The sequence below is a fragment of the Brachyistius frenatus genome, unplaced genomic scaffold (genome assembly GCF_029030835.1).
Source record: "Brachyistius frenatus isolate BFR_SWC_R1_liver_20210118 unplaced genomic scaffold, ASM2903083v1 Contig_16, whole genome shotgun sequence".
In the NCBI taxonomy this organism is placed as follows: Eukaryota; Metazoa; Chordata; class Actinopteri; family Embiotocidae; genus Brachyistius; species Brachyistius frenatus.
Genome location: NW_027210615.1, coordinates 116,487 through 134,910, shown reverse-complemented (window position 1 = coordinate 134,910; position 18,424 = coordinate 116,487). Strand labels below are relative to the sequence as shown.

Sequence of the window (18,424 nt, the reverse complement as noted above, 5' to 3'; positions counted from 1 at the left end):
CATGGTAATTGAGTGTCTTTGACTTTTGTGGCCAAGATAATTGCCTGAAGAATTAACTCCAAGAAGTGTTTATGAAGAGGACGTAACATTAATACATCACAAAACAACACATCTGTCAAGTTTGTGTCAATTTTTTACCTTTTAAATGTATAACTTATCCAGTTTTTAATGTTGACAACAGTTTGCTGAACTTTATTTTTCTGAAACAAATCCCAGAAGAATGATGCTCATCATGTGGGTGTTGGGGTTGAGGAACTGATAAGGATCCATATGCACAGATGTTCCCCAGTGGCTTTTAAAAGGACACGGTGTTTGTATGCTTTTCCACTTCCTGTAGTCGGCTCCCAGAAGACCAAAAAGTCTTCAAACTCAGTGAAGGAAATGGTGGAGAAAAAAACCTGTGAGTTCTCTGTAGGATTTGAGTGAGTGAACACCCTGATATGACCATCATGTGTCTTTGATCTCGATATTAAATGAACAATTACAGGGATGAAACTTTGTCTTTTGAATATAAACTGTTACACAGTGTCCAGCACAGTGTAATCACCCAACAGGGGAACAGCAGTGGCTATAATCAGATGTAAATGACCTCTTTCTCTCTTTCTCCCCCCTACCCTCCCTCCTCCCTCCTCTCTCCTCTCTCCTCACTCCACATGCAGAGAGCAACAGATCTAAATCCTGTGTGTGGACGGCTGAGCAGACCTTGTGGTTGTTGATGACAAGGGCCTGAAATATTGACTCTGAATCACTTGATTTCATGCATTGTTCCTTGATTTTTCTATAAACTGGTGCCATCATGTTGCGGACAGCAGTAGAGCATGCTAAGAAGCACCCTGGTGTAAGTAACTTTTATTTGTTTACTCTTTAGTTTCATGTTTTGACCAGCCATGTTCAAAGTTTTTTAATTTGCAGCTAATATTTTAGTAGTAACTCAACAATGTCTCAGCGTTGTCCAATTTCCTGAATATTTCTTATGAAAATATTTATTTTAAATAACCGAGCAGAAATTTGTTGAAGTGAAAATTATTCTGATTTACTTCACTGAATAAATTTATCATTTTGACAGCTCTGTTATCTGTAATATTTATCAAATACTACAAACTCAGAGTAGCATATTTTGGTTTTCTATGATGTATAAAGTGCAAATAGTTTCACAATAAAATCACAGAAAATATATTGATTGATTTACTGAATAGCTCCATGGAAATGTTACACAATATTCTAATATATTTATCCTAATATGTTAAAAATCCTCCCCTCTACTAGTAATGAACTTTTACACCTGCAGTGTTTGTAGAGTGCTGGTAAATGAATTGGTCAAAGCCAGGGATGTGATCAGAAGTCTAATTTGGTCTCATCTAATCTTATCTTTGCTCTAATTGAGTAGGTTAAGTTGCTCCAGTGACTCGTTTTAAAGTCAAACCAAACTAAGAGAAAAGCTTAACACTTCAAAAACACATCCATTACTTCTCCAAACTTCCTAAATCTAAACTGACAAAATCTCAGCAGTTAGGAAAGGAGTAGTTGGAATGAAATACATTTTAAAATATGAGTTGTCGCTACAGGGGAGGGGATTATTTCTGCATGTTTTAACCGGCTTAGCTGTCAGAGAGAGGACTGACAGAGTTTTAACTTCTTGTTACTGGCCTCCCAGGAGAAAGAGAGAGAGCGAGAGGAGCTGCAGGGAGGAAATCCCTATGAGACTCTACCAGAGCTCTTGATATGGTCTATCATCCTGACAGCCTCACTGAGAGACAGACAGCCAGAGAGAGAGAAAGAGAGAGAGAAGCTGTAGGGAGCAAATCCCTGAGACTCTACAAACCTCCTTGATCAAGTTACAACAGAGAGACAGATGGGCTGTTAGAGACAGTCCAAAAGTTTGAGTCCCGGAGACAGCCAGATGAATAGATAGCTAGTGAGACAGACAGACAGGAAGTCAGATAGAGACTAGCAGACAGACAGGTGGGATGTGGTGCTGAGACAGAGAGACAGACAGAAGTTTAGTTACATAGAATGAGTCCAAAACCTCTTACTTCTCAACATTTAATTTTACATGTGTCTGAATAGTCACAGAAACATTTTAGCATAAAAAAATGACTTTCGTAAATGCAGCATAAAAACGTTTCTCTTCAAAGCTCACTAACCAGATGAGAGCCATCATCATCTGTGACCGATGAAGATGAGAGCAGCAACCAGCTACTGAACATAGTTGAAAGACAGGTGCAGAAATGGTGAGGGGGTTAATGAATATTAGAAACAGTAGCTATTCTTAAAAAAAAAAGAAAAAAAAAGAAAAGAAAAGACAATTCACTATTTATCCAACTTTGCATCAAAAACACAGACAGGTAAGTGTTTCTAAATTTACAATGAACATATATGCGAACTACAGCTGTCTGATAACTGTAGTGGAGCCCAAAGTGTAAGAATTCCCTCTAAAATTTACAAGTACCTCAAACATATACTTAGTTACGTTCCACAGCCGTCTTACACACACACACACACACACACACACACACACACACACACACACACACACACACACACACACACACACACACACACACACACACACACACACACACACACACACACACACCACCGTACTGTGTGTCAGTAGGTTCATTTGGATGACGAAGAGTGACTGAACAAAAGCAGGCCACTTGTTAATTCTAAAAGCTGCTGGTGGTCACCTGCTCAGATCACTTCTGTTACACTGGATACAAACTGTAGACGACCAGGTGACATATAAGGTTTGCATTTTCTAATGAACCTAAACCAACAGTAGACAGGAAGTCTCAGCTTCTTGAAAACATAGCGAATCATTATTTGAAATCACTTAAGAGGAATTTTAGATGGGTTTCCCTTGATGTTATTATTGATGGCTGACTTGTGGTTCAGAGGAGAGTTTCTCGCCGTTGAAGAGGTTGATTCACTCAGCTTCCCTCCTCAGTTAAAAAGTGCTGCATTTGCCTTTAATTTAAAGTGCTTCTGCTTTTTTACTGAGACATTCAGCTGCATAAAGTTATGAGGCTGATGCAATGTATAATAGAAGTAACTTTCCATCATAGTAATTGCTGTTCAACTTAATGTGCAGGCTTATTCAGTATTAACAGTATTGAGTGCAAATTCTGGGAGAGTTGGCCTAATTACATTTAGAGAATGACAAGACTACACCAAGAGTTCAGTTATTTGTAAAAAAAAGGAACCAAAAACAAGCAAAAACACAAAAGAGAGTCCGAGTTAAATTGAGCTTTACGTAAGGAGGAAACAAAGTCTCCCAGTGCCCACAAGCAGTGCAATGCAATAATAAATCCAATACTCTTTCACATAGCCCACAACAGTAACACAAAAACCCAGCAGTCATCCCAGTAATTCAGTCATAGCAGTCGTTCAACAATTACTTAGAATTAGCAACACCTTTGATTATGCACTTTAACCTCTTTACTCAATTTGTTAATACATACTTGCCCCTCACTGTGCAACAACTAAATTTCTACGAGATATTAACACTGTATATAACCATCCTCAGCGTTTTTTTCTCTTTTCATGCTGGTCCAATAAAGTGGCTTTAAGCAATTTTCCAGAGTTTATTGCTCTTTCTGTAGAGAAGCAATTTTTTCCAAATCGAACTTCCTTTGCATCTTTAAACAAAAACAGTGTCCCCACTGTGTTGCAGAGGAGACAGCAGTATTTACACAAAAAATGTCTTGTATCTGTCAGTTTATGTGTGAAACATGTAAAATAACATTTAAGAAGCTTAATCATAATTGACCTTGTCTATTTCTCCTCAGCTCATCCCCCAGTTCTTCTTTATCTGTTTGGGAATGGGTGGAGCAACTTTATATTTGATGCGGTTGGCCAGAGGACCCCATGTTACGTAAGGACCTTCAAATTTCACCATTAATATGCAATAGAAATAATGTCTGTATGATTGTTAGTAAAACTATAAAAACTCACCTTTTAATGGACATCTTTAGCAGTTTACTGAAAAAACAACATACATGATCAAGGATTTAAGTAAAACCTGTTCCCATCAGTTTTTAATTAGATGAGTCACCTTGCACACAGAAACTGCTGATTAACATACTGTAATAATAGGTGTGTTTTCCCAGGTTTACACATCTGTTCTCTTTTCACAATATTCAATGATTAATGCCCCCTGAAGGATGATCACAGGATAGACTCCTAACAAGGAAATGCTCCCTTCAGACTAATTAAACTTCCTCCCTCTGTTAGTCTTAATTTGATCCTGAAATGCAGATTTGTTCATATTTTACACGCGTGTGGAGAGGAGATGAATACTTCTCAACTTTAACTCAGCAGAAGGATTTGTTTCATGATTGTTTCTGACAACACGGATCTCCGGCTTGCTTTCATCTCCCACTCGAGCCGCCTCTCGCTCGGACTTCCTCCCCTCCCGCTGCTATCCAAACTGTTGATTCATGAAACCCCAGTTACAACAGATGCAGCAAAGAGCTTTCAATAAGATCTCACAGGATGCTCCACCGTCTTGTTTATTGGCAGGTCTTTTTATTGTTTCTTTACAGCCCAGGTTATTTTTCAAGCTTGATGAAATGCTCAGAAAGAGTGTCCTGATTATGGCACACCAGGCACTCCTGTGTGAATCACAGCCTCAACTTCTGGTTGTCTTTGCTTCTTTTTATTTTATTTTGTTGAGTGTGATCGAATAAAGTGGGGATGAATGAGAGGTTTATTCATTTATATCAGATTTCCAAAGAGTCTAATATATGCCAATTGTGTGTGTGTTTGTGTGTTTAGCTGGAACAAGACCAATAACCCTGAACCATGGAATAACCTTGACCCCACATACCAGTACAAGGTAAAACAGCACACATACATGTGCTTGTACATGATAATTGGATCAGGTTTGATTGTTGATTGATTATTTGATTGATATAACATTATATACATCAGTTATTTCCTTGCACAACAGCATGAATTGAATTTGATCTTCTTCCTGCTTCCTACCCAGTTTGTTGCCATCACCACAGACTACAAAAACTTGAAGAAGGAGGGACCTGACTTCTGAATCTCACAAAGCAAAGTGTAAAAAAATACAGAAGATCCTGATCTAGGGTCAGATTCACTCCCCCCGCCCTCCCTGAAGGCCACAGTGCAGGTGGAGCATGAAAGGGATCCCAGATCAGGTTCTGTAAAAAAAAAAAAAGTATCTCGGTGATGTTTGTAAAGCTGCTGGTGACCTGCTTAATGCTTTTGGGATCGTCAGTGACTCAAACCTGAAGGCACGTAGTCATATTAAAAAATGTAGCATTTCTATATATTTAAACACTTACACAGGAGAGACATTATGTGAACATGCTCACCCTGTGCTATTTATCATGTACTGAGGAGTAATATTTTGCATTATTTAGACAGTTCTCTGTAAATCACAAGTACTTAACAATATACAGATAACCATTATACAACCATTCTGCCCTGGTTTTGAAATTTAAAAGCATACTGATTTCCATTTACTTCTGTACAGTATGACCATCAATTAGGAGACTTTCAAAATCTGATTCAGGAGTCTGCAAGATCTGTTTTTTCATGCTGCACAGAAGTCCGTTGAGCATGAACAAAAAAAAATACATCTAAAGATCTAAAAGTTTATAAATCTGTATCCAGAAATGGTTCAGCATGAATTTAAAACATTTGCAGTTAAGGAGCTACAACCTACAAACACTCTGGTTTGCTTCTTTTGTCTGAAGGTTAAACAGAAAATGGTGTTGTCTCTCTCTGCAGCTGAAAGCTTTGAACGTTTTTCCATATATTCTGCAAGTGAGGAGCTTTAACTATATCAGCTTTTCATTAGATCACACTAGCCTGCTGTGCTGCATCATATTGAAGGTCAAATTAATGTTATTAACCAGCCTGCGTTTATTTCTTCATAACTGTCACATGATTGTAAGTTTAGCAGCCACTAAATTCAGCAATGACTGTGTAAGTTATGGAAAAAAAGCAGAGACACTTTAAATAAACTGGATTATTTCAATTAATAAACTGTCTCACTCATGTTTGGAGGAGAGCTTTTTTGCCACTCTGCACACACACACACACACACACACACACACACACACACACACACACACACACACACACACACACACACACACACACACACACACACACACACACACACACACACACACACACACACACACACACACACACACACACACACACACGTGATTTTCCTCAAACACCTGCATGGATCTGAGTCAGATACACATCTTTTTCCACATAAGTCTATGCAGTCAGTAGCTCTAATGGAGCAGATCCATCTGTTGGCAGTGCAGCTGTCACTCTGCAGCCTGATGTGGTGCCTCTATAACCACATTTAATGTGTGTTGGTTTGTGTGTGTACCAGTGTGTGTGACAGCAGCAGGGTGTCTTTGATCAGTGGTAGCAGTGGCAGGATGTTGAACACTCAGCCTCCTGCCCGGCGTTGATGTATGACAACAGAATACAGTGTGTACAACCTGAGCATGCTCACCACACACACACAGTCATGTTTACATCAATTTACATTCATTTTCTGGAGACTTAGCCTAACCCCTAAACCTTAGACCAACATTAAATAAACCTTAAACCAAGTCTTCATACTAAATTAGATGATTCACGTTAACAAGCTTTTTGTTACAAGTACACACACACACAGACACTCCTTGTACCACAGTTTCTTCATACTGCAGACATAAATATGTCCTAAAACACTGCAGTATGAACAGATGGATGAAGTACAAACTTGTTCTCTGATTGACTTTAAGATAACATTTACTCTGTTGACCCCTTGTTGGAGAAACTGCACTTGAGTGACACAACATAATACTATCATTCATGGGTTTGAATACATTCAAAACAAAATCCAATGTAAATATTATTCAATATTTTTTTTTTTTAAATATAAAAATACATTATAAACCTGTAACTAACCGAGGACCTCTCTGGAGACAAAAGGATTTTTCAACCCTTAACTTGTGACTTTTTGTCCTGTGGTGCCCGTCTGCTACCCCCTCCTATTTTTGCTTTTAATTTACTGCCTCAGTAACTTTATTGCTAGTTCACGAGGATAAAAAAAAAAAGTATATACCTTTTTTTTTTTAACAAGATCTCTCAGTTTTCTTGAGTAAAAATGAGACTCTCCTGCAGTTCTCTGCACTCTGACTCCCCTTCATCTCAGTGTCGGCTGTGTGTTCCTCCTAGTAATATAACTAAAAGAGGCAATGAAGGAGGAACAAAGAATAGTGAACATTTAAAAATCCTCCTTCTGACCACTACAAGGACTGCTGTGCCAATAAGGTTAGTGACCCGAAGCGATGGAACATGAGGGTCAAATGATTTCCCTCACAGAGTCTTAAAAGCCTTAAAAATAACACACACAGGAGCTGCCAGGTCATGAGAAAGAGGCACATAGATGAAGCGGTATTTGTGTTGTGATGCTGCAAGTCTGTACGTGTGAGTGTCTGCGTGTCCTGAGGTTTGTTTGTGTGCGTTTTCTGATGGCAAAGCTGAGAACATCCCGGACCTTTGACCTGTGATTCAGCTGCTACGGCCTCTACAGAGAGGACACATTCCTCTGGCAGAAACTGAAGCAGTAGCAACTTGACCCCCCAAAAATTAGGAGGCAGACTGAAAAGAAGTCTGAGTCAAAACAAAAGCCCTTTCAGTTTTTCAGTGAAGTAAATATTAAATGCTCCAATAGGCAGCAGCAGCAGCAGCAGCAGCAGCAGTGCTTCATGTTCCAAATTCGTTCCGTGCTTCTTTATAAATCACTTTGTTTCGCTGAGGAAAATCCCCTCAAAATGATAAATAAACACATCAAAATAAAAATAAAAACAAAGTTTATAATTCCATTTCTTTTCTGGTTTTATGTGTCTGGGAGTATTATGATCTGACTGCAGCCATTTGAGAAACATTTGCTGAGGAAGCGTTTAAATGAGCAGGAATGCCACTTCCGATGGTTTATTGAGGACAGTGAGGGATTCAGTTGTTATATAACGTGCTCATCTTCTCATGTACATAATGAGCTGTCTGTTTACTGGCATTATGCAATGTGGAGTCGCAGGATGACATAAAGAGACGTCGACGTCCGGCTAGTTTATAACAGGTACAGTCTGCTTGTTGGTCATGTAACAGTCATGAAACACCATCATCTGTCCTGTGGAGAAGTCAGACTAGACAAAGCAGTTGTCTGAAGGGCGCTGAAACCGTTCCAGCCAAAGTTTTTCAGCGCGTGAAGCTCTGACTCCAGCTGTCTGCCTGTCAGATCTCCGTCACTGTCTCGTCTCAGCTTTTATTCTCTTTTTCTTTTTTCCTGATGTTGACAGCGAGAGGAAATGACCGGAGGAAATTCCAGCAGCTTAAAAGGAATCGGTGTTTATAAAAACTGCAGCCCCTCCCCTGTAAACAGAAATCCTCCTCCTCTCTACCTTACATCACAACAGGTTTTCATACCACAGTTAGAACAATACAATGAAGTTCAATAAATATACATATAAAACATAAATATTGGAAAATTCAGCAGGCTTGTAAACATTCAGGATCCGTTTTTATTGCAGTTAAGATCTCTCGCATATATATTACACATTCTTCAGAAATCCTTTACGAAACAAATCAAAGTGAAGACACAGAAGCTGGCATTATCACACATAAATAATCCTAAATATCAAAGATTGAAAATGTTCGTGCTGCTGAATTGTTTCCCCTCTTTGCGTTTGGCGTTTTGTGGATGTAGACTGAACCCAAACGCAGCTGCTGAGAGTTTCCCAGGATGTGGGACAAAGCCTGACGTTGATAAGAGCTCTCAGACTGGCTTAGTCACAAAACGTCAAGATACCTCAAACACTCAAGGTCCTTCACGGCTTTGGGCAACAAACAGAAGTCCCGTCTTAGTCGAAAACATCTCATGGAAAGTACAGCTGCTGTAGAGGATGTGCATTATGTGCAACATTTGTAAACACTTAAAGTTTCTATTTAAACCTATCTTTCTTGGAAATGATCACTATTATCAACCTCAATATCTCCTGCCTGTACAAAAACAAATTAGTCTTCACGTCTAGTATGTTTAAACATAATTTTTCAGAAGTGTAATAAATTGTTCCACTAAACAGGTTGCTCATACAACTGGCTGACATTTCTGAAAATCATCTCATTACTGTGGTCTTGGTAACCTTATTTAGCATTTATGAGCAGTATATCAAAGGTAACAAATGTTTATAACACTATGACATAGCCATAAAGACTGTTTAATTATTTATTATTGTGCAGTATTTGTCAACAACTTCTTCTTTGAGGACATTATTTATTTTTACAACTAAACGTTATCATTCAATATGTGTTTATACACCATTCACTAATTAGGATGCCTCAGAGGAGTTATACAACATAATAAAGACTTAGCTTATATCTGCTACAGTTATAGTTTGGTTAAAACCATTTATGAAATCTTTACTGCTTAGAGATGCTAAATACCAGGCGTTTAACTGTTGTGAATAAACAGTGCGATGTAGAGTAATTACATTAACTATTATTTCTATTGTTACAGCCATCACAAAATAACTAATGTGCGATAATGGGATTATTTCACTGTTTTATCATTTCTAGAAATTTGTATGATCTGACTTTATAAACTTTTTATTAATCAGGATTTTATATATTTACATCATTTTACATGTCATTTTGTAGATATGATGCCTTCACTTGACATGAAAGTGTGACTGTGCAGAAATGACCAGTGATGCTGCACAGTGACCAAACTGTAACTGACAACATACTGAAACAATGCTTGTTACAATGGCAACATAGTCAAAAATATATATGCATAAGACTGTTACATTACAGCTCTGGAGAGGATATGTCTTCGATCTGATGGGTTGACAACCTTTCTGTTGGGGGTGTTTTTAGTGGTCAGTGAATCCCGGCATGGGGAAGGGTCTGGCGAATAGCTCCACCCGCTGGCGTAGCTCTGCGATGTGCGACACCGTGTCTGGGTCCTCCAGCAGGAAGCACTTGAAGCTAGCCAGGTTTCCTTTTGGGAGACAGAGAAAGCAAAAAATACATAACCATACTGCTGTTCTGCACCCCCTTCCCAGCTAATCAATTTTGTCTTGGTTCTTAGCTGCAAGCAAATTAATGAACTTTATGTACTTTTTTTACACACATCATTCTGGGTTCAACTGGGTCAACAAGCATTAGAAATTATATTAGAGACTAACAACATGTCCCGATGGTGTGTTGAAGAGTATATAAAACTCCAAACTTTACCACTCTCCCTTGTTAAAGCTAAAGTTTACACTAAACAAACACAAAACTTTCTCACCAGTCTTCTTTTTCACATCCAGTGCAATCTGAATCCCTTCATCAATGAAGTCCACAACCTTTTCAAAGTCTGCCTCCTTCAACTGTCGAGAGGTCAGAGCTGGAGTTCCTGTAAGAAAGTGGCGACAGATAAAACAACAGATGGACATATATTAATTTGATCACCGTTGATACAGAGGTCGAGATCGATGCGTTTGAGAGACTGACTGACAGACCGATTGACACAGAGACAAATATAAAGACAAACATAATCAAACACAGACACAGACAGTATCATACAGGGTGGAACACTGACTGGCTGTCCGTCCAAACCACCTGCTGTCCTGCAGATCTTTACCATGAACACTACATTTTAATATCAGCACAAGCTTTACATACCGAGTCTGAGTCCCCCTGGCGTGAGGGCGCTCTTGTCTCCGGGGCAGGTGTTCTTGTTGGCGGTGATAGACACCAGCTCCAGGACACGCTCAGCTCGAGCACCGTCCATCCCACGGGGTCGAAGGTCAACCAAGACCAGGTGGTTGTCTGTTCCACCTGAGAGGAGGAGGAGGAGGAGGAGAGATTTACTGTTTGTGTTTTGTTTATGGTAAAGATGGTAAGATAAATGATTAGTTCCCTTCACGCTCCACTCAAACCATTGTGAGTGGAGATAATGTCATGCAGACAATGATAAAAACTATCATTGCGATCTTAAAATTCCTCTCAATATTCACTTCTTTCCATTCAGTTGTCAAGTGAAGGGTAAGTGAACTTTTCCAAAGTCATAACAACAGAATGCAAATTAAGTTGGAGCAAATGACAAGTGATCCAAAAGCAACTGCAGAGGTAGAAATGCAATTGAAGTTTCGATGCTGAATCGAATTTCATTATAGGAGAAACAATACAAAAACATTGTTATGCACAATACGTTTAATTGTATAAAATTATATGTAATTTGATAAAAAAAATTAAAAAAAAATTGTGCATTTTATCATGAAAAACCACCTGACACCAGAGTGTAGCCTTTCTTCAGCAGAGCGTTCGCCATGGCCTTGGAGTTCAGCAGCACTTGAGCGATGTACTGTTTGAACATGAGAGTGGTGGCCTGCAGAGACAGAAAATATGCTGTGTGAAAGAGAAAGACCGTATCAGGATACTTCAGATGACAACCACTGACTGGAGGACTCGTTTGTTGTATGAGCTTCTGAAATAAAGCTGGTGATCAAAATGTTCTGCAGGGTGTTAATTTTGCGTGCTGTTTTTGAATGTTGATGAATAAAATGAGTATCTGGACCTGTTTGAGGGCGACGGCCACACCGGCAATGGCATGGTTGTGAGGTCCGCCCTGAAGTGACGGGAACACGGCAAAGTTCACCCTGTCCTGGAGGTCATAGAGCACCTCTTGGCCTTTCTTATCCACAGACCGCACACCTTTCCGGTAGAAGATCAGGCCAGCCCTGCAGAGCGGAGAGAGGAAGCCAAATGCAAACTTTTACTGAACAGTAAACTGTCTGGTTTAATATGTAACAACAAACAACATCACATCCAAAATACTTGCATTCAATAAACTCTATTTTTTTTATAGGACTTACTGAACAGTAAAATAAACACTTTAACTACTGAATTGACTGCTATCAACAACACTCTGTGATATGTTAACATTGATTCGTATCCTGACCCTCACCTTGCTCCCCGCAGGGACTTATGGGTCGTGGAGGTGACCAGGTCGGCGTGCTGAAAAGGAGAGGGAGCAGCTCCAGTTGCAACCAGGCCGCTGATGTGAGCCATGTCTGCCAGCAGGTACGCGTTCAGCTCCTCACACAGCTGAAACACACAGTCAGACTCATTATGTGACAAACATAATTCCCATGTTGTTGAAATACAGTTTAATTGTTAACACTTATCATTTTCCTTACGTTTCCAATTTTTATTGCCCGTGTATTTGCTATTCTTGCTTTAACAACTGAGTTTACAGCTATTACAATGTTTTTAGTGCGTGTGCTTTAGTGTAGAAATTCATGGTCATATTTCCAGAAAAGAGGCACCTTCTTCATGCGAGAATAATCGATGAGGCGAGCGTAAGCGCTGGTTCCTGCTATGATGAGTCTGGGTCTGAACAGGCGGGCCGTCTTCTCCAGCTGGTCGTAATCTATCTGACCTGTTTGGGGCTGAGATAACAGTCAGGGATAGAAGGAAGTGTTCACAGTCTCATATATTTTTATCTGGACAATTCTTCTCCTTTTCAGAAAAACTTTTTAAACAGAAGTATAGTTCAAACCAAACTTGCCAATCTACTCACATTCAGCTTGTAAGGCATCGATTCAAAGTAGATGGAGGTGGCTGAAATTCTCTTGGTGTCTGTCATGTAGCCGTGGGTGAGGCTCAAATGTGATGAAATAGAAAAAGTACATTTATAACTTTTATGGTAAATTGCACATCCCAAAAGCTAAGCAGGTGCTTCAGAAACAATTTATCTTCCATATGACTGGGATATTTATGTAATGATATTTGGTAAAGAATAATTGATGTGAAATGGACTTCAGTATTAGTCACCCTGCATCTTTCCTTTATTCTCCACCTTCTTGTTTAGTTGAATTCATCTGATCATGCAAAGACCACATCTTCCTTAAATTATATTATGTTGATCTTCTGAGAAGATTTTTTTTTTCATGCTGTTACCTCATATCACTATATTATACTGCTATTTATTGTCATATGCTAAAATATGAAATATTTTGCAGAAATTTATATAAAAATAAAACCGTTCTCTCCTACTGTACCTCTACTAACTCCCACACAGCCATCATAGCCATTTCGTGCAGTGTCTGTCATATAGAACTTGCAGGTCTTCAGCTATCACTTATGAAACTCAGCTTGAAAAACATAGTTAACATTTCCCCATTTTCTATGCTTGTAGTTCAAATGCAAACTATTTCAAAGAGGATGAATTCATGTGACAACTCCAGACTGTGAGACTAACATTTTGTCATTTACATTAATGCCTCTTGATGTTAAGTCCCAAAACAACATCCATTTCAATGTGGGGAAAAAGTTCAAACCACACAGACAAAATCAAACCATGTCATGGCACATCTCACAAAACTGCAGTGACAAATGATGCATTAGCTGTCTGATAATGTCACAACATGTCAACATGATATGGCAGAAGAACTTGTTAAATTTTTTAACAACATCCCTTTTGTTATTATCTGGCAATTCATACTTCTATTATGTTTAAAAGGTTAAATGTTCATCTAAGAATTATAAGTATGTGTTATTTTATGATTAGCCGAAATTGCTATCTATTTATTAATCTAAATTTGAACAAACCATCAAAATTAAGAGAGCGAATGGCAGGAATTATAATTTTTTTTCCTCCAAAAGATTTTGCAATTCATTTGTTTTGATTATCTTGGTAATTTTTTAACATATTTATGATTCATGATCTAATTACTGGTTGTTGGATTATCAGTTGTTGTGCAGACGACGAAACAAGGGTGCAGGACTTCTGTTTGAGCGTCTCTGGCTTGATCAGATGTTAAAATATTCACTTACTGTCCTCCATCAGGCAGATCCAGGCCCATGATGCGGTCATGTGGCTGCAGTACGGAGGTGTAGGCTGCAAAGTTAGCAGGAGATCCAGAGTACGGCTGGACGTTAACACCCCACAGATTTGGGTCCAGACCAAAGGCGGTGAGCGCTCGCTTCTGACACAGCAGCTCAATCTGGTCTACAATCTCTGCACCTCCATAGTACCTGAGTAACAACAAAAAACACAAATTAAGATTTGAAAGGGTGATATCATAGAGTATCGCACTGTATCATCCTGGATTGCATCATATCATACTGAATCATATAATTTTGTGTTGGTATTGCTTTTAGTATTTGTATTTCATGTTTATTATATCATAATTAATGTTTTGCATCATATTGTATCATATCAGTCTTTACTGCGCTGTATAGTATTGCATATTTGCAACCTTTTTAGTAATATTGTATCGTACTGTACTGTATCATAATGTATGATATGGTATGGTATGGTATGGTATGGTATGGTATGGTATGGTATGGTATGGTATGGTATGGTATGGTATGGTATGGTATGGTATGGTATGGTATGGTATGGTATGGTATGGTATGGTATAATGTGGTATGGTATTATATTTTAGTCCTTCATTTTATATTGTATTGTATCGTATTTCATTATATGGAATCATATCGTATTATATTGCATTATATTGTATTTCATCATATCATGTTGTATCGAATCTTATTCCTTTGTATTGTATCATATGCCATCATATTCTATCCTATTATATTGCATCGTATGGCATTGTATTGTATCTCATCATATTGTATTGTATGGTTTTTCATTGTATCGTATCATATTGTATCTTTTCGTATGGTGTGGTAAGGTATTGTACAAATGTACATATAAGCACATATACTCTAGTCTGTGACCTTCTGGTCTCAAGCTGTCTTCACCAAATTTTTTTAAAGGAAACTTCACAAAACTGTGCGCTTGGGCATCTGAAAATTGTTTGAATGATTATGACAGTAAATTGTAGAAAGGACATTAACTGTGTAGTTACCTTTGTCCTGGGTAGCCCTCAGAGTATTTGTTGTTCAGACAGGAGCCCTGTGCCTCCAGTGCTGCACGGCTGCAGAAGTTCTGACAGGACAAACAAACACAGTGTCAAAATCCACACACAGAACTTTTTTATTTATTGTGGTTATATATTCACAGCCCTGTCACTATCTAAATATAACCTTTATTTACTGGGAGAAGGGTGACAGAAAACCCCTGCTCAGGTTTAAACTTAAGTTATTCAGTATGCACTTATTTGAACAACAAGCATTTCTCTTGCAAATACAAATTACAACAACAACAACAATAATAGTTAAAGCCATTTAAATCTGTGGAATAAATCTTACAAAATGTTCATCGCAGCATTTTCTGTAAGCTAAAAAGATGATTCAAATGAGCTTATCTCACAATATTAGTGTATTAGAGGTAATATAGTCAAATTAAAAGACGAATATAACAGAATCTAACAAGTACTGAATCCCTGTGGAGCTCAGCACTGTGTCAAATGTCACAGGAGAGATGGAGCTGCAGAAAATGAAATGAATGTAAATGAAGTTTTCTCCCTGTCTTCGTCTCTTTTTTTCTCCCACTCTCACTTCAGATCATTTTCTCTCCCTCTCTCCCTCTCTCGGTCCTCCTCAGCCGCCCCCTCTGCCTTGTTATTAGACTAAACCTGTCACTGTTCTGGGATCTCTCAATCATTCCAGTGGGGTTTTAAACCGGTCCCCCATGTGACATAAATCTCTTTTTATGACATTTCAAAACACTTTCTTGACACACACAAACACTGCATTTACACAATCACTCCTCCTTCCATATTTCAACTTAAAATGTGGAGATCAGTTGAAGAAATCAGTGAAAGAACCAAATGGGATCATTTGACTGTGTTTCTGAAGAAAAAAAAAACAGTAGCACTCCACTGGGAGTCGGCCTGCAGCGACGAATGACTGCCGGCACATGAACAAGATGAAAATCTTTCAGATGTCATCGTGACTGGTAGTGCTGTGGATTCATAATTGCTGGAGAATAAAAAAATGAAAGCTTCCTTCTTTTCCCACAGCTTCCACTTAGATGAAATCAGCCACTTGCAAGGGGGGTAAAAAGCAAAAGAAGCTCCAGGACTCTGAAGAAAACAGTTAAATTCAAGAAACTCCAACTGTGGTGACTTGTGGTTTCTCTGCAGGAGGAGGCACTTCCTCAGTTAAAGTTGTTTTTCCGGCTTTGTATCTCATACTGCAAATCTTTAACATCTCTGTCCACATAACGCACAGAGGATAATTAACAACAGCTTCTCGTCCCTTTTATTTGCTGCTATCCTGCAGAAGGTACAAACTCAGTGCAGTATTGAAGGTTTGAAGGCATTGTGAATGTCTTCCATGAACATGAAGATCCTAAACAGTTTTCCACCGCAACTGACAGTTGATGAGTTGAGATCTAAATGTGAAACATATGCGTAAAGCATAATGAGACTCCTGTTTGTCGTTTGGCTTCTACAGCTTCATGTAAGAATAATAAGTAGGAGGAAAAGAGGAAATCCCCCTGAGACACTAAATAAGCTTTCATTGGCTGTTTATGTGTCAAAACACACCTGTTTTTCCTGAACTAATTTCACACATAGTGTGACGCAAGACACCAAGCAAATATTGAAACAGTTACTGTGGATTATACTCAGCAGACTGCGGGTCATGGTTTATCACAGTTTACATAAAACCTGCATTTGAATGTTGTTTTTGCATTTAGGGTAAATGAAGGAAAATGGGTGAAGGTGCAGAAAATGTAGTGTAACCTTTTTTAACCTGTTTTTTTTCTTTATTATGATGCTTTGATCACTTCCGTCTCCCTCAAACTTTATATTTGGGTCTTACCTCTGACGCGATGAGCTCCAGTCCCCGACACTGCCTGTCCTTCTCCTGCTGCAGGAGACTCCACATCTCTGGGTCGTCCTGGGCCAGGCTCTCCTGTCCCGTCCAGCCGCTGGCGCTGCTGCTGAGGCCTCGTCTGCATGAGTCCACTGGGATCTGCCCATCTCTGCCCACACATCCTGAAACCCGGAGGCAGAGTGGCTGCAGCGTGGGGTGGAGGATGAGCACACAAGAATCAGTTCAGTCAACGACAATATGTCCACTTCTTCAATAATTACTGTGAATCACTAAATTAAATGTAAAACTGTGTGGGAAGAGCCTGGAGAGATCACATTGTACTTCTTCCAACTTGCAGTTCTTAACAATCCGCAGTAGTTAATAGAAACCTCTTGAGGAGACAAACACTAAGTCACAGGATGTGATGCAACTCTCCATTGTGCTTTAAATTGTCTGCGCAGAGTAAAAAAAAAAAAGTTTCTGAGGGGTTCTTTTGTTGTTGTTGTTGTCCAAGATTGCTCCTTTAGAGTCTTTTGAAACACTCATGAACAGTAAGCCTGTGCAAAAACACTTTCATCACTCAAAATTATAATACTTTGCACCAGGGTTTTGGAAACAGGGGAGTTAGAATAATGTGTCTTTTGATGTTCTAAACAATCCATTAAATGAAAGGCAGTGAAAAACCAAAATGTGCTATTCAATGGAGCAGTTATGGAAAACCTTGGACATGAAAAGTGTATGTGGGCTGGCCAGACATGCAGTGACTTAGTTATCAGGGTCTTGTTTGTTGAAGCCAGCTTGTAGCTGCATGATAGTTATGTAACTATCTGTTACTTTGGCCTAATAGACACATTACTGTTTAAGCATAAATATATGTTGAAGTAAGCCTCCTTTCATCTTTTGTATTCATTATGTTTTCTAAGCCTTGAGTATAATAAGTCTTGCATAAAACACAGACTGTACAGTCAACTTTCCTTCAATAACAAAACATATTCTGGAGCAAACAGTCATTTGCCTTTCTCTCATGAACTGACAAACTGCAACTACAACAGAAAACCGTACATCTTCACCCCAGAGATTTCTGTCAGGATTGAAGTGACCTGAGGTGACAAGCTGCCCTAGTTTGCAGCAATAAGTGACTCAGTTGCAACTGCTCTTAAATACAGGAAAATAAGATATTCTACTGCAAATACAAAGCACCTGTGTGCTATTTTAAAATGTTCAGAGTTGAATAAATTATTATACAAAGGTACTTACCCATAATGTTTGCCGTAATGACAGGGAGAGCATGTCTGTGACAGCTTAGAGCTTGGGAAAACAGAAAACTTCAAAGGTACAAAGGGTGAATTCAAAATCTTATTGGAAGGGAGCCAGGGACATGCGTACTGTGTGTCACTGATAAAAGGGACCAGTACAGTGAATCATCGGTTTCATTTCACCCTGTATCAGTTCTTAAAGAGCAGATATCTAATCAGTCACAGCGACCATACAATAAATAGACAAGGAATTAATTTTATGGTCCAAAAAAAAGCACTTGAAGTTAGTCTGTGTTTTCTAAAAACCTACAAATTAATCTGTCCCTAAACGTGTACAACATACACAATATTTTGTTTTATTTAGCAATGAGTCCAGAAATTATAAATAGGTTAAGAAATAAATA

The 18,424-nt window shown here is 38.8% G+C and overlaps 2 protein-coding genes across 2 annotated transcripts; one reads left to right on the top strand and one right to left on the bottom strand.

Moving 5' to 3' along the window:
* Positions 1–658: 658 nt before the first annotated feature.
* ndufa4l2a (NDUFA4 mitochondrial complex associated like 2a) lies at positions 659–6,035 on the top strand. Its single transcript, XM_069693808.1, has 4 exons — positions 659–838; positions 3,792–3,877; positions 4,780–4,840; positions 4,994–6,035. Exons 1-4 carry the CDS (start codon positions 797–799, stop codon positions 5,048–5,050), a joined length of 246 nt encoding a protein of 81 aa, XP_069549909.1. The 5' UTR covers positions 659–796; the 3' UTR covers positions 5,051–6,035.
* Positions 6,036–8,547: 2,512 nt separating this feature from the next.
* Positions 8,548–18,137, bottom strand: LOC138618223 (serine hydroxymethyltransferase, mitochondrial-like). Its single transcript, XM_069693809.1, has 12 exons — positions 18,022–18,137; positions 16,771–16,968; positions 14,910–14,989; positions 13,873–14,073; positions 12,617–12,698; positions 12,363–12,485; positions 12,002–12,141; positions 11,612–11,774; positions 11,323–11,422; positions 10,717–10,872; positions 10,340–10,447; positions 8,548–10,048 (listed from the first exon to the last, which is right to left on the bottom strand). Exons 1-12 carry the CDS (start codon positions 18,052–18,054, stop codon positions 9,921–9,923), a joined length of 1,512 nt encoding a protein of 503 aa, XP_069549910.1. The 5' UTR covers positions 18,055–18,137; the 3' UTR covers positions 8,548–9,920.
* Positions 18,138–18,424: the final 287 nt, after the last annotated feature.